At 49.9% G+C, this 16,176-nt stretch overlaps 4 protein-coding genes across 4 annotated transcripts; all 4 read left to right on the forward strand.

Annotated features, from left to right (window-relative positions):
* Positions 1 to 2,100: 2,100 nt before the first annotated feature.
* Positions 2,101 to 2,412, forward strand: LOC120501860 (putative small proline-rich protein 5). Its single transcript, XM_039708624.1, has one exon. It carries the CDS (start codon positions 2,101 to 2,103, stop codon positions 2,410 to 2,412), a length of 312 nt encoding a protein of 103 aa, XP_039564558.1.
* A 2,726-nt stretch (positions 2,413 to 5,138) lies between these two features.
* Positions 5,139 to 5,507, forward strand: LOC120501858 (putative small proline-rich protein 5). Its single transcript, XM_039708622.1, has one exon. It carries the CDS (start codon positions 5,139 to 5,141, stop codon positions 5,505 to 5,507), a length of 369 nt encoding a protein of 122 aa, XP_039564556.1.
* Positions 5,508 to 7,892: 2,385 nt separating this feature from the next.
* Positions 7,893 to 8,198, forward strand: LOC120501889 (small proline-rich protein 2E-like). The gene has a single exon (XM_039708666.1). It carries the CDS (start codon positions 7,893 to 7,895, stop codon positions 8,196 to 8,198), a length of 306 nt encoding a protein of 101 aa, XP_039564600.1.
* A 4,417-nt stretch (positions 8,199 to 12,615) lies between these two features.
* Positions 12,616 to 13,369, forward strand: LOC120501904 (keratin-associated protein 5-1-like). The gene is given in 2 exon segments (XM_039708682.1): positions 12,616 to 12,987; positions 12,989 to 13,369. Coding segments are annotated over 2 exon segments (753 nt in total).
* Positions 13,370 to 16,176: the final 2,807 nt, after the last annotated feature.

The following is a 16,176-nucleotide window of genomic DNA, read 5'->3' on the forward strand; positions in this document are numbered from 1 at the left end:
TGAACAGATCCATTGGTCACTTCCCGTGAAATTCCTTCCAATCTCGTTCATAGGGACGTGAAGGAATTAATGAGCTATTAATAATTACAATGCTAAAAGCACAGAGCATCAAAGGGAAAATACGGGAAGCTGAACACAGCGGATAGAAATGGGCTGGGATCTGTAATTAGGGATGCCTCATGTCCCAGATAACCCTGTGGAAAAGTATAAAAGGTTTCCCATCCCAGTTTCCTTCACTCGCTGCTCTGCTCCAAAACAGCTCCATCCCCACTGCTGGAAGGGTGAGTCCAATTTTTCTCTTCCCTGGAGTTTCTTTAGGAAACTGGAAGTTTTTCCATGAGTTTGGGTAGAATTGGAGTGTGGGACACTCCCTCCTCACCTCTGGATCTTGGTTGTGCTGGAGACCAAGTTCTTGTTACCCACAACAGCAAATTATTAAAACAAATTACAATCAAGGCTTTGAGCAGAGGCTCAAAGCAAACCAGAATAACAGAAAGGGTAGAAAATACAGACAGAGGGTTTTGTGGAAAAGGGGCTTGGAGGTTTCCAAGCAGGAGGAACCAGAGGATCTGGAGCTGCTCATGGGAAATTCATGTTAGGACCAATTTTTCTCTGGAAATCAAGTCCCATCCGAAAAGTTTCTGGGTTTAGTGAGGGATTAAAGCATCTCCCAACAACACTGACCCCGCTTTCTCACCCCTGAAGAACTGGAAATTAGGAAGAACATGGATTGCAAGACCAGACTGAAACAGCACCTGAAGCCTCAGGCTGGGTTTGCTTGGCCAGGTTTTGGTGGATGGGGATCCACAGAGGTGGCAGAACCTGTGGGCCATGGACAGGAACCCACTCTGGTTTGGTGGCAGAGCCTGTGGGCCATGGACAGGAACCCACTCTGGTTTGGTGGCAGAGCCTGTGGGCCATGGACAGGAACCCACTCTGGTTTGGTGGCAGAGCCTGTGGGCCATGGACAGGAACCCACTCTGGTTTGGTGGCAGCACCTGTGGCTTTGGTGGGCACCTGGAGGAGAAATCCTTGCTGGGCCACAGCAAGCAGGCAGGTTGGAATGATCACTGAAGGACAGATTTGGGCTAATGCAAACCTCTCATCGAGATATCCGGCCCCATTGTGCAATTCCCCTGCAGAATTCCTGCCCTAAACCTAATCCTCAGGGATTAACATCAATAATTTTTTTTTCGCACGGAGGTCGATCACGTGGAGCTCCTGGTCCACGTGACCCTGAGGAATTTGGGATTACAAACACCTCGTCTGCCTGATCCACATTGTCCATGAACAGATCCATTGGTCACTTCCCGTGAAATTCCTTCCAATCTCGTTCATAGGGACGTGAAGGAATTAATGAGCTATTAATAATTACAATGCTAAAAGCACAGAGCATCAAAGGGAAAATACGGGAAGCTGAACACAGCGGATAGAAATGGGCTGGGATCTGTAATTAGGGATGCCTCATGTCCCAGATAACCCTGTGGAAAAGTATAAAAGGTTTCCCATCCCAGTTTCCTTCACTCGCTGCTCTGCTCCAAAACAGCTCCATCCCCACTGCTGGAAGGGTGAGTCCAATTTTTCTCTTCCCTGGAGTTTCTTTAGGAAACTGGAAGTTTTTCCATGAGTTTGGGTAGAATTGGAGTGTGGGACACTCCCTCCTCACCTCTGGATCTTGGTTGTGCTGGAGACCAAGTTCTTGTTACCCACAACAGCAAATTATTAAAACAAATTACAATCAAGGCTTTGAGCAGAGGCTCAAAGCAAACCAGAATAACAGAAAGGGTAGAAAATACAGACAGAGGGTTTTGTGGAAAAGGGGCTTGGAGGTTTCCAAGCAGGAGGAACCAGAGGATCTGGAGCTGCTCATGGGAAATTCATGTTAGGACCAATTTTTCTCTGGAAATCAAGTCCCATCCGAAAAGTTTCTGGGTTTAGTGAGGGATTAAAGCATCTCCCAACAACACTGACCCCGCTTTCTCACCCCTGAAGAACTGGAAATTAGGAAGAACATGGGGAATCCCAGAACAAATGTCTATAAGCTGGTGTGGGCCGTGACCGTTCCTCTCTTCCCTCCAGCTCTGCCACCTCTCCAGGACGATGTGCTCCCGCAGATCCTGCCACAGCCACGAGACCTCGTGCCATGAGTCCCGCTCCTCCTGCCACGACTCGGGCGCCTCATGCCACTACACCATCCAGAGGCAGCCTGTGCAGAAGTTCAGCTACGTGACGCCCTGCTGCGCCCCGGTGCAGCCCTGCTACCCTTCAGTGCAGCCCTGCTACCCTCCAGTGCAGCGTTACTGCCCCCCCGTGCAGCCCTGCTGCCCCCCAGTGCAGCGTTACTGCCCCCCGGTCTGCCCCCAGGTCACCAAGAACATCTGCAAGCTGCCACCGTCCTACCCCAAGTACTGAGGGCACCCTGGATCGCTCCTGCCTTGGATGCTCTCCATGCCTGAAGCTTCAATCGGTGGCTCTTTATTCCCATTTTTAATTTGACCCTCGAGTTCCTCATCTGTGATTAGAATTGGGCTCCTGGTTTTGCTCTAATTTGGTTTAATTTGCTCGGCATGCAAGACCCAGCTCAGGTTGCTTCCCATGAAGCTGGGAATGATTCCTGCTGCTTTTCACCCATCTGACAGCCTCTAAAACAATAAAATTTGATTTCCAAAAGTAAAAGAAGTTCATGGTCTGTTTATTCTACGATGTTTTTTCTTCAGAATAATTGTTACCTCTGACTTCTTAGTCACCACTTCTCCCTCTTTTCCCCTCATGCTGTTCACAAAATGCCCCTAAAAATTCAAAATAATCAAAGCCAGCGATTCCAGAGTCATTCCTGGAGCAGCTGAAGGCTCAGGGAACTCACCTGCACCCTATTAATTCACGTATTGATACACAGAATAGGTATTTATACATTTATATCTTGGGAGGGTGGCACAGGTGATTCCATGGATGCTTGGAAGTTTCCGAGGCCAGGCTGGACGGGGTTTGGAGCACCCTGGGACGGTGGGAGGTGTCCCTGCCACAGCAGGGGTGGCACTGGCGATCTTTAATGTCTCTCCCTATCCAGGCCATTCCAGGATTCCACTGAAGGGAACTGAGTCCCCTCCTCAGCAGCTCCTCACATTTCATTTGTCCCTCTGACTCAGAGACACAAACATTTTGAGGTGTCTAATAAATGCAAATAAGCACCTCGTGGCTTTTCCTAGCCCTCCATCTTTCACTGAGCTCCAAATTACTGTTTTCAGTGACAATTGCAGGCACTTAAAATAAATGTGAAATCTCTCTGGGCTTTTGACAACCTCAGACTTTCCTTATCTCCCAGTCCAGCTGAGACACTGGTTCCAGAACAGGCTCTGTGGCTGCATCAGCTTCCCCAAGAACTCAGCAGCCAGACTCAGCTTGAGTTAATAACCCTGAGAGTTGAATGAGATGTTCTTTAATGTCCCTTCCAACCCAAGTCACTCCATGATTCCCTGATTCCATGGATTCCTCCTGCCTGACGGAGATTTGACTCAAGAGCTTCCCCCAAAAAGGAGTTTAATCCACCCAGATGAAGCATTTCTACATCACAGCAGCTTCCAGAAGACTTCAGATTTTCCTAAGCTCTTAAAGATTTTCCTAAAATCTTTTGGGTTTCTGAACCACAGCCTGACAAATAAAATAAAAAGATTCATAGAATTGTAAAATAGTTTGGGTGGGGAGGGACCCTAAAGATCATCTCATTCCCCGACCCCTGAGTTGTTCCTGTGGCTCTCACCTGGATAAAAGTCACAGGAAAGGGAAATCACCCATTTTATTGTCCTAAAACCTTGGGCTGCTCTGAGAGAAACTTGGGACCAAAGAGTGAAATGGAGGAAAGAACAAAAATTACAAAACTGCTTAAATGAAAGAGGACCCTCCAGAAATCTGGGGTTGGCAACAGGTAAAATCCTCACACCAACCCTGCCGGTGAGGATTTGAAACCCCCTCCATCCAGGAGGAGCGCGAACAGGAAAATATCGTGGCACAAACAAAAAAACAGCTGATGGGTGGGAAACGGAATGGAAAAAATTGAAATTGGGGATGTTGTTCTGGCGTCACCTCCAGAGTAGAGGCGTTGGGTCCCAGGTAGTCACCAGGACCTCCCTCTAATGAAGTTCTTGGGAGTTGTGGCTCTTAATTACAGTGCCTTGTGTCAGGGGAAAAAAACCTATCAATCAAAATGTGACTCTGCCATGGAGAACGAGGGGCAGCACACGGGGAAGGAGTCAACCCTCCGGAGTTGATGCAATCCCGGTTGCCCAACGACAAATCACTTAATAACTCCAGGGATAGGTTCATTTTTGCCACGGGAATATGCAACTGCCTCCAAAATTCCCTTCTAAGCAGATTGGGAAATTCCTCACTTATTAAAGTGCTGAGGAAAAAGTCATCGTTGGTTTTTCTCCTGACTGCGTCAAGTCGGAAATGCTAAAAATGAGACACAGAGATAAATATGAATATGAGGTTTTGTGTCAGCATCGCCATGAGGTGTCTAATTCCCAGGACAACCCTTTGGGAGATATAAAAGTCCAGCATCCCCTGTCCATCCTTCACTCAGCATCAGCTCCCTGAGCTCTTCCTCTTGCTCCTGCCAAGGGTGAGTTGGATTGTGTTGATTTATCGACTCTTGAGCAGCAGAAGTTCATAGAGTTCCGTGTTTAGACCTTGCCTTTGTCTCAGAAATTCCTTTTTTTTGATGGCTGGGTATCTGAACAGGCACAAGGAGTGCTTGGTTTTCTCACGGGTGGGATGGCAGGAAACAAGGGGCAATTGAAGGAGCAAATCTGCAAAGACAGGGAGTCTTTGGGAGCCAGCAAGGTAATTCACTCCCAGACTGACAGGAGATGGAGGCAGAGAGAGCTCAGACAAGTCAGAGCAGTTTTAGAAGGAAATTCTACCTTGAAAAGCCAACAGGAGCATCTTGGGAGGGAAATTCCCATCAGAGCCACACCATCACGGAGTGTCCTCCAAAAGGAAGGGTCACCATGTCCTGAACATCCCAAAACAGAGGGAAACAACATTTCCCATCCCAGTCCCAAAGAAGAGCCAAGGAGGGGGCAGCTGTCCCAGCCTGACCATCTCTCTCTTCCCTCCAACTCTGCCAGAACTCCAGCACGATGTGCTCCCGCGGATCTTGCCACGACTACGAGTCCTCCTGCCACGGATCCCGCTCCTCCTGCCACGGATCCCGCTCCTCCTGCCACAGATCCTGGTTCTCCTGCCACAGATCCCGCTCCTCCTGCCACGAGCCCGAGCCCTCCTGCCGCTACATCCAGAGGCAGCCGGTGCAGAAATGCACCTACGTGATGCCCTGCTGTCCCCCCGTGCAGCGCTACTGTCCCCCTGTCCCCTGCTGTCCCCCCGTGCAGCGCTACTGTCCCCCTGCCCCCTGCTGTCCCCAGGTCCCCTGCTGTCCCCAGGTGCCCTACTGCCCCCAGTACACCAAGAACATCTGGAACCTTCCGCCGGCGTGCACCAAGTACTGAACAGGATCCAGCCCCCGAAGCCGGAGCCGCCGGCTCCTCCCTTGGACACCCCGACCTCGGCTTGTCTCGTCCACGCTGAAACCCCTGGGTCTTCGCCATGTGGGGACGAAATGCTCCCCTAATTAACATTTATGGTGTCATTCTTGCTAATTATTCGGGAAATGTCCTTTTCTAATTATTCAGGGTGTAGTTATTTGTTGGGAATCTTTCTCTGTCTTGCACTTCTGTTTCAGACTCATCTGGGTGTGGGAAACAATAAATCTGATTCATGAGAACCTCGTTGCCTTTGAATTCCTTTATTCTCATTTTCCTTGATTTTTTTTTTTTTTGGGGTAATTTTTTCAGAGGTTTCCAAATCAAATATCTTTGTATTTCCAAAGTATCCCAGAATTTGGTGGCAAATAATTCCCACGTTCATTTGGGAATGAATGGAAATCAGTGAAGAAAAGGGGGAGATGGTTAAAGATTGGACTCGATGATCTCAGGGGGCTTTTCCATCTCAGTGATTCCAGGAAATTAAATGGAAGGGGAATAAGTAGGCCACATTGCTCCTTCTCAGTATGCAATAACTTACTCCGAGCTCTATTTCAGACCTTGGATATAAATTTTCAAATATTTGAAAGCCTCTGAGCCTCCACAAACAGAAGGCCCAAAATCCTGTGAAAGAAATGTGAACAAGGGATGATGGGAACTCTTCTGGGATCCCGTTTTACCGAACAGGCCTTGAATTTGAAAGGTTCAGAGATGTTTTTTGGGCGGTTTTGGAAGGCTCTTGAGGAGGTAGAAAGATTTTGGAGAGCATCAATGTGGACGAAAGGAGAACTGCCACACAAGCTCCTACTTTGTCACCTGGGTGGCTGCTGAGGGACCCTCACCTGAGTCACCGAATGTCCCTGAGGAATTCCTGCCATCCTCCCTTGCTCCACAAAACTCCCCATGAGGAACTGGCTGCCTTTACCATTGGGAACAGCTGTGGGACACCCCAGTTTGGGAGATTTTCCCTTCCCAGTCAGTGAATTGCTCTAATGGGCAACATTTTCCCAGGCTGAGGAGTTTCATTTCCTTGCACTTCAAACTGAGTCAAACAGGGCCAAAAATCCAGCTTTAGTGCCCAAACTTCCACCAGGAGTGACAAAACCCAGTATTTGCTCAAGCTTCAGCTCTTCTCCTCTGAATCCTTTGGTGAGGTCAGGTGAAAAAAATGTGAGGGATTGCAGAAGGAATGAGAAACCAAGGAATAGGAAAATTTAATGTCTTCAAACCTCATACAGAGCTCAGGGTCAGATGTTTTTCTCTTTAATAACCTGTGATTCACGTGGAACAACCTGATGGGATCATCCCAGTCATCTGCCAAGCTGAGGGACACGTGAAGAATCAGGAACATTTTATTTCTTGCCAGCCCAGGGAGCTGAGGAGATCCCGACGGATTTTCCGGCGTTGTGCCATCCCTAGGAATTGCAGGCGGTAATCCCATTTCCTCTTGGCACTCAACAACAGGGGAATTAAAACCCTGAGCTGTCACCTGCACCCAACGGGAGACCAAACCCAAGAGTCAGCGTTTCTGAGACTTTTCTGTGCCTGATGCAATCCCGGGTGTCCCTCATCCCTAATTAACGCCCGTCACATCAGTGTCAGTCTCCAGGAAATGGGAGAGAGCTGCCCTTCCGAAATCCCTGCCGTAGGAATCACCAGCGGGACGGGGCCCGGTGCGTCAAGGAGGGAACACCTAAAATCAGGGGAAGTGCAAACATCTGCGGGATTGAGTGCAGAATTAATTAAGGTGTCATCGTGAGGAGGTGCCTCACACCCCAAATAACCTCGGGAGAGGATAAAAGGTCCCTCAGCCCCGTCCTCCGCAGTCGCTCGCCTTTGCTTCCAGAAACTTCTCGCTGCAGCTGAAGAGGGTAAGATCAACGTCACCATTTCTGTTCTTTAAACCTCCACGAGAGGTTTTTATGGATCTCGTGGCAGCTGGGATTTAGGGAAGTGCCTCCTGTGTATGCTGAGGGAGGGAGGGATGGGAAATGGCGGATGGAGGACAAGGATTTCTGGGAATCCTGGGAAAGATGCAGCCCCCAGAGGGATCCTCGGGTGACACAAATGCTGCTGGAGCTGGGGCTTGGCAGATGGGCTCCTGGGGCTCCAACTGATTCACAGGGACCTGATTTCACACCCCAATTCCCAGAGCACACCAAGCAGACCTGGCAGGATCGAGAGGGTGTTGGGTCTGGATTAGGCAGGGGGAAAAAGGAGAGAAACAGTTCACAGGAGACATCAAGAAAAAATATTATTAAAAAGAAAAGTGGGGATATAACAAGAGAACCAGAGCTTCCTCTCACCACATTGATCCCTTGCTCCAAACAGCTTTGCCAGAACTCCAGCACGATGTGCTCCCGCGGATCTTGCCACGACTACGAGTCCTCCTGCCACGGATCCCGCTCCTCCTGCCACGGATCCAGCTCCTGCCACTCGAGGCCCTCGTGCCACTACACCATCCAGAGGCAGCCTGTGCAGAAGTTCAGCTACGTGACGCCCTGCTGCCCCCCGGTGCAGCCCTGCTACCCTCCAGTGCAGCGTTACTGCCCCCCCGTGCAGCCCTGCTGCCCCCCAGTGCAGCGTTACTGCCCCCCGGTCTGCCCCCAGGTCACCAAGAACATCTGCAAGCTGCCACCGTCCTACCCCAAGTACTGAGGGCAGGATCCAGCACCAGAATGCACCAGCTCGCTCCTCACCCGCAGCTTCCAGCTCGTCCCAGTGCTTGTGGCTCTGCAGCTTTGTCACTTCTCTCCAAGAAAAACCTTCTGAAACTGCCAGAGGTGGTGCAGTTTTAGGATGAAACCTCTCGGTTTAAGGAGCTCTGATCTGTTTATCTTTCCTCTGCCAACGCTGGGAATGGTTCGCTTCTTGCTTTGCTGCTTTGTCCTCCAGCAAGACAATAAAAATGGTGTTTCAAGCCAACCGAACAGTCCCGGATGTTTTCAGTCACTGCTCCATTAAATGGGCTGGGTCGGTGGGCCAGAGGGGCATTGAGGGGCTGGAGTGTGGCAGAGAAGGGAAGGGAGCTGGGGAAGGGGCTGGGGCAGCAGAAGGGTCTGGACAACTCCTGGTGGGGGTCAGCTGGCAGGAAAGGAGGCTCGGTGGAACATCAGGAGGAATTTCCTCCTGGAAAAGATGGTCAGGCCTTGGAAAGAGCTGCCCGGGGAAGTTTGGAGTAGCCATCCCTGGAGGTGTCCGAGGAAGGCCTGGAGGTGGCACTCAGTGCCCTGGGCTGGGTGACAAGTTGGGGATCAGGCACAGGTTGGATTTGGTAGACTGGGACCTCTTTCTCTGGGATTTCTCTGGGATTCCATGCTGGTGTGGTGGCACCTCAGTTTTCCTGTGGGTTTGGAATCATAATTTAATCCCTGGAGCTGGAGGAATGCCAAGAAAACATTAAATACATGGAAAATTCCTGCAGGGCTGGGAGGAGCTTGTGGGGTGAATTGCTGGGGGAAACAAATCCTTGCCCTAGGCTCAGCAGCTGTTTGGGTTCAGGTTTCCACCTTACCTGTGTGTTCATGTTTTCCCCACGTGTTTCTGCTTTCAGAGCCACTGCTATTTTTGGAACCGAAATAAAATCAAATCCTGCAGGATTTGGAACATGGAACAGCCTCAATTAACCAGTTTCTGCAGTGTAAAATAAGTGAAGGTTTCCCCAGTGTGATTCATCCCTCATCACCCATCCGTGGCATGGGAAACAGCCTGGAATGAGCTGAGTGCTGCAATAGCCACTAAATGACCACTTGGTCAATAAGCAATTGGAATTAGTTATTTATAGGTTCTGGAGAAAATGCTCATTAGAGAGGAATGGGTTAAAAAGGAAAAGTTGAGGTCGGGACAGAGACCAATGAATGATTCACCTGCCTGGGGGTTCTTGCCCTTGCTAAGAGGTGGCTCAGCCTCACAGGAGCCTGAAAAAATGATTTTCTTACTCATTCCTGCCCTGCCTGCAGGTGGGAATTGAGTTAGTGAGGTTTCACGGCCATAGCAGTGGTTTGGTCTTCAAGCAGAAACTTTCACTGCCCTGTGCTGCCCCAGCTTCCAGCTTTCTCCTCCATGACTGACCATGGCACGTTTTATTTCCTTTTCCAAATCTGGAGAAGGCCATAAAGTTGATAAGAGAACCTTTCCCCCTGGACCAGGCTGTGAATGTTGGGAATGTTGAGTCTGTGGAGACCCCAGAGCCCCTCCAGGATCTGCAGAGGCTCCAGGGAAGCTGGAGAGGGACTTTTCCTCATGAACTGCAGGGACAGGACACAGGGAAATTATTTCAGAGTGATGGAAAGGAGTTTAAGGTGGGATATAAGGAAGAAATTGTTCCCTGGGAAGGTGGGGAGGCCTCAAAGAACCACAAATATTTGGCAAGAGAAATCCTCTTCTCCAGGTGGCCTGAAGGGACATTTCTGCTCTGCTAAGAACACAGTGGATTCCACAACCTGGACAAACTGTGAGGAAACCCCCAGGGATTAACGGTGAGGAATTTGCCTCAGGATTGCCTTCCTGGATCTCCAATCCAAACAAACAGCGCTCTGCTCCTCTGGGCATCTTTCAGAGCCTGCACAGTCCTTTCACTCAAAGCAAAATATAATTCGACATTTTTATGGCCCTAATTTGAATATTTTCCTCTCTGAAATCACTGTTGGATCTATGAATCCACCTCACAGAGCTTTAAACTCCTCTGGTGTTCACATCCAACTGCAACAATGGGGGTTTTTTGGCTCAGTGGATGAACCCATGCACCAAATCCGTACAAAGTCAACATAAAAAGGCCTTGTTTTGGCCAAACTCTCTTCCGCCACCTCCCTGCTCAGGAAGTCCCACATTTCTAATGCTGGAGTTTCTCTGGAGGCTCTGGAATCCCCTGCAGATCTCCCAGAGCCGCGGGGGCCCAGCCGGGTTCGAATGTCAATCACTAATTAGGAGATAATGGGCGGCGCCCTGCTCAAGGTCATTAACAAGCTGAAGCCAATAGGAAATTAAGCTCCAAGGGAACAGGAACGTTGACCTTGGGATGGCCTTGCCTGGAGAAGTGGTGACTCCACGGTCCTGTGAATTCCTCGAAGGACCAGCTCCTCAAATTGTGACGTGGCCAAACATCAAGAGCCGAACTGAGGGGAAACCGAGGATTGGTGTCACCAGGAACCAAACAGAAGGTTCTGGTGGCCCAAAGTGTCCTCAACATCCAGAATTCAATGAGCAAACACACTCTAAATCTCTCCTCCCTCACGCCAGAAGAAGTGAAGCGTCTCCAGGAATGCAGGGGGTCCTTCGGTGCTCAGCCCCCGTTTCCACCCCTGTGGGTGACCTCAGACACCAAACATTTCCCCTGACGGAGAGAGATCATTTTTTAATAAAGTCGTGGTTTAATTTGAGATCCTCGAGATGCTCAGGACATCACACGGAGCTTTTATGCAAAATAGATATTAACATCCGTCATTAATGGCTGATCACAACATGATCATTAGCATCAGCACTAATCGCTGCCAGCGGGTGACTGGGAGCTGAGCACGGAGTTTTTCCAGAATCAACATCCGTGGGTGGCTCTTCCATTACTCCAGGGCATCTTGGAATCTGGAAAGAATTGAATAGGAATTTTGCAGATCAAGTTATGCCCAGCATAAACAGAATGCAAAACTTCCAGAGCGTTTTTGCATTTTGCTTTTGTTTAAATGCGCCAAAGAGGAATTGGAAAAATGCAGGCTCCGATTTGACCAGAAACCAATTCTGAATTTCCACAATTAATTTGCAGTGAAAATGTCTGATATTGGCAAGGCCTTGAGCCTGAGAGAGCTCAAGGATAGTTTGGACAATGACCTCGGGCACGGGCTGGAATTTTTGGGTGCAGGGCCAGGAGTTGGTCTGGATGGCCCCTGTGGGTCCCTTCCAGCCTGGGATGTTCCATGATTCTATTCCTAGATGTTTTCCCATGCAGAGGTTCGATGAGGGATGGGACGTCAAGAACTTTCTGGGTTTGCCCTTCTGGTGGCCCCGGAGAAGGACTTTGGACTCCACCATTTCTGCATTCAGACACAAAGCACGGAACCATGGAATTGCACTTCCTGGAATTCTATTTTAAAAATCATATCAAGGAGCAACTGACGTCCAGAAGCTTCTGCACGCCTCTGGAATCCACTGCATCTCAATCTTAATTAGGATTTTTATGTCAATTAATCATCTCCATGCAGCAGCCTTACCATATGCAAAGCGAGCAGAAACAACGCCTTTGAGCGTCCCACAAGAATTAAGTCGACATTAAAAAATTGTAAAAAATTCACACAACAAATTGATAATAACCCAAAATTGAAGGGTTGGTCAAAAGCCACGAGGCAAAGACTAAACACATGAAGGCCCATTGGGTGAATAAGTACAGGCTTAGTGCGTAAATCACGGATTGCTGGGGGGTACCTCATGTCCGGCAGGACAACTCCGACCTGAATAAAAGGTCTCCAGGTGCCTCTGCTCCTCACACAGCTTCTGCTCTCAGCAAGAACAAGAACGGTGAGTGCTCCCTACCAGGGATGCTTGGTTCTCATTTGGCTTTGGGCAAGCGATGAATTGAGGCTGAGTTGTTGTGTCTGATCTCTGCAGGGTGTTGGGCTGGATGGACCTTCAAAGGTGCCTTCCGATCCAAAATGTTCTTTGGTTCTATGTCTTTGTGATTCCATGGGTTTACGCTTCCAAGGTTTTGCAATTCCATGGTTTTAGTGTTATGGGGTTCCATGAGCTACAGTTCTCTCTGAAATCCAGATGTTTCTGAGACTGTTGATCTGTTGACTCTTGGAAAAGATGGATAGAGCACAGTGGAAAATGAGTTGCTCGGGGTGGAAATTCAGAGAGGGAACATCTTGGATGAGCACAGTGTGGGCAGCTCCCAGGAGAGTTCAAATATCTCTGCAACAGAGCAACAGTTGGTTCGATTCCTGCAAGGATCTTGGGTTTCCAACTCAAGAAAAGAAATAGGAACGGGGTGGGATGAGGGCCGGGGCAGTGTGGAAAGATGGATTGAATCTCAAAGTCCTTTGTGTTCCAGGTCCTCGCTCCGGCCACCCTTCACTCCTCTCCCAACACCATGTGCTCCACTGGATGCTGTTCCACGGGATGCTGCTCTGTCGTGAAGAGCAAGACCGTGTGCTGCACTCCCTGCAAGACTGTGTGCTGTAGCCCATGCAAGACTGTGTGTTGCAGCCCCTGCAAGCCCGTGTGCTGCAGCCCATGCAAGACTAGGTGCTGCACCCCCTGCAAGACTGTGTGCTGCAGCCCCTGCCAGAAGCCCTGCTGTGACCCGTGCCAGTCCTGCTGTGACCCCTGCCAGTCCTGCTGTGACCCGTGCCAGAAGCCTTGCTGTGACCCGTGCCAGTCCTGCTGTGATCCGTGCCAGAAGCCTTGCTGTGACCCGTGCCAGTCCTGCTGCGACCCCTGCGAGTCCCGCTGTGATCCATGCCAGCCAGAAGCCTTGCTGTGACCCGTGCCAGACCTGCTGTGACCCGTGCCAGACTTGCTGTGACCCATGCCAGAAGCCTTGCTGTGACCCGTGCCAGACCTGCTGTGACCCGTGCCAGACTTGCTGTGACCCATGCCAGAAGCCTTGCTGTGACCCGTGCCAGTCCTGCTGTGACCCGTGCCAGTCTGTGTGCTGCACCAAGGTGTGCCAGAAGTCCGTGTGCTGTGTCCCACGGCCCTGCTGCAGCCCCTGCGGGTCCCTGTCCTGCTGCTCCTGCGTGGTGAAGAAGCCCGTGATGGTTTGCTGCACCCCCGTGAGGAAGTACTGCACCCCCTGCATCCCCATCCAGCAGTGCTGCGCCAGCCTCAAGAAGACCTGCTGAGCTAACCCAGCTGGCTCAGAGAATGGGCACAAGGAGCTGAAAAGCTGCTCATTTGCCTCCAGTTCTCATGGTGATGGAGCCAATTCATAGAGATTTTCTTCTTCTTTCCAAGCTTAAGCTGTTGCTTCTTTCTGTCCTTTAGTTATCGATGGTCTTTAATTATTGACTGCCTGAGTTTACCGCTCATTGTATAAGGCATTAGATATTAGTGGGGTGTTAATTCTCCTCTTGGTTTTTGGGAAACCTTTGGTGTCAATGTGACCACTCTTCATTTCCTCTCTTGACTTGTAGACAATAAAACTTAGCATTAAGCAAAACACAACATTTGGTCTTGTGGTTGTTCTTACACGGCTTTGCCCTTAATTTGTCACCTTGCCCAGAATTTGTCACTTTGCCCAGGATTTATCACCTTGCCCAGTTCTTGTCACCTTGCCCAGTATTTGTCACTTTGCCCAGAGTTTGTCCTCATTCCGCCACCATCTGTGCCTTTGGCCAAGGTCCTGGGTGTGCCCCAGTGGGGACACAAAGAGCTGTCCAGGCTCTTGGCACAAATTAGGTCACATCTGAAGCAAGTGGAGCATTCCTGATCCTCTGGAATGGGTGCCCAGAGGAGCTGTGGGTGCCCCTGGATCTCTGGAAGTGTCCAAGGCCAGGTTGGAGCAGCCTGGGATAGTGGGAGGTGTCTCATGGCAAGGGGAGGAATGGGATGAGCTTTAAAGTCCTTTCCAGCCCAAACCATTCCTTGATTCCTCCTTGCACCTCCTGAGCATTCACCTCAGCTCAGAATTTACTACAGAACGGAAAGTTGAAGTAATTAAAACTCAAAGGGCAAGGGCTGATTGAGGCATAACTGCACCGTCTGAAAACACAGCAAACCATTAATCAGAGACCCCCCTGAATATCCTGACTTGGAAAGGGTCCACCAGGATCATGGAGCCCATCTCCTGCCCCCCGACAGACACCCCAAAATCCCACCCTGTCCCCAAGAGCATTACCCAAATGCTCCTGGAGTTCTGGCAGCCTTGAGGCTGTGCCCATTCCCTGGGGAGCCTGGGCAATGCCCCACCACCCTCTGGGAGAAGAACTTTCCAGAAATATCCAACCTAGACCTTCCCTGGCACAGCTCCAGCCATTCCCTCAGATCCTGGCCCTGGTCCCAGCACTGAGACGGGAGCTGCCCCTCGGGAGGAAGTTGTGGACAGCTGTGAGGTGCACAGGAGCTCACCCCTTACCTCCAAAGGGGTGTTCCAAGAGGTACCAGGAGGAGTTCACTACTCACTGGACAGCAGGCAGCATCTTCTTCCCACCACCATCTTCCAAAAAGAAAAGCTTAGAAACCCCCCTGAATCCTTGAATTTTTACGGGAGCACAGCGTTTCCCCCGCGCATTCCAAGCCGAGAATGAAACCCAGGGTTGGCATCCAACCTAAAAGCCTCATTCCTGAAATAGCAAACCCGTGAGTCAATGATACCTTCCCTCCCTGCCTGGGACTTTCTTTGCTATTAATATGCAGGACTCAGCTCGGAATTGCAGGTCTGGAGAAAATGCCCGGAGCTCTGGCTTGATTTGCTTCCTCCAACCTTCACACACGACATCTGCATTAAAATCATCTTCTCTACGTGTTTGACTCTCTGAAAACATTGCTTGGGTCCTCAGGAGGGTTTTTATTATTGTAAATTAGACAGACGGATATCCCAGATCAGAATACTCAATAAAGTGCTTTCTCTTTAGGGAATCTTGTGAATATTCATTCCATCTTTGAATCAGAGAATCATGGGATGGGTTGGCTTGGAAGGGGAGTCAAAAACCACCTCGTTCCAACACCCCTGCCATGGACAGGGACACCTGCAGCTAGACCAGAGCTTCATCCAACGTGGCCTTACCCTTCACTGGAAAAGCTGCAGGAAAAGATTCATAAATTCTCAAATTTATGAATCTTTTCCTGGGTCTCAAACTCACAGAACCACCATGGAAGTTTCCAAAAACATCACAGGATGGGGCATGGCCTATAAAAGAAACTTTGTGGGAATGTTATTTCTGACCCAAGCGCAGGTTAAATGGCATTGAACCGCAGGGAAAATGCTCTAAATACTGACAGTGGTGGGATGGCTCAGCCTGGAGAAGAGACAGGTTTAGATGGGATATTGGGAAGAAATCCTTCCATGTGAGGGTAGCAATGCCCTGGCATGGGATATTCCATGGGTGCCTCATCCCTGGATGTGTCCAAGGCCAGGCTGGATGGGGCTTGAAGCAACCTGGGATAGTGGAAGGTGTCCCTCCCCATCCAGGAGGGTTGGACTGGATGATTTTGGGGTTTCTTCCAACCCAAATCATTCCGTATTTCTATGACTACAATACCAAGATCATCTTGGCCAACAGGACAGCAATAAAACCCGATAAAAATGTGATGAATGATTGATTCAAGGGAGATGTTTGAGGGTTTACACAAGGAGGACGTTGCTTCCTGCAGGCGACTCTTGGTTATTATTGAGTGACCAAAACAATGTTCCCCTGGGGACAATTCCAGAGGGGACACCCGACGTCACAAGAGATCATGGTCACATCCTGGAAAGGCAGATCCTGTCCCAGTCACCAGGGATCACCTGCCACCACGTCAGCCTCACAGTCAGAGTCTCCTGGATGTGATGGCAGCCTCTTTTTGCCTGGAATTGGTGCTGCCTCAGCATCCTGGAATTCCCGTCTTTTACCAGAGGCCCCTCTCATCACATGGAAACACCATCAACATCTTCTAACGTGAAGCTGTCCCTGCTCTGCATGTGGCCACAGTTCCTCATGTGAACACTCAA

Source organism: Passer montanus, unplaced genomic scaffold, assembly GCF_014805655.1.
Source record: "Passer montanus isolate IOZ18808 unplaced genomic scaffold, ASM1480565v1 scaffold209, whole genome shotgun sequence".
NCBI lineage: Eukaryota > Metazoa > Chordata > Aves > Passeriformes > Passeridae > Passer > Passer montanus.

What these genes read in the sequence shown, in the direction of transcription:
- LOC120501860 (XM_039708624.1), top strand. Translation starts at nt 2,101, where the DNA reads ATGTGCTCCCGCAGATCCTGCCACAGCCACGAGACCTCGTGCCATGAG.
- LOC120501858 (XM_039708622.1), top strand. Translation starts at nt 5,139, where the DNA reads ATGTGCTCCCGCGGATCTTGCCACGACTACGAGTCCTCCTGCCACGGA.
- LOC120501889 (XM_039708666.1), top strand. Translation starts at nt 7,893, where the DNA reads ATGTGCTCCCGCGGATCTTGCCACGACTACGAGTCCTCCTGCCACGGA.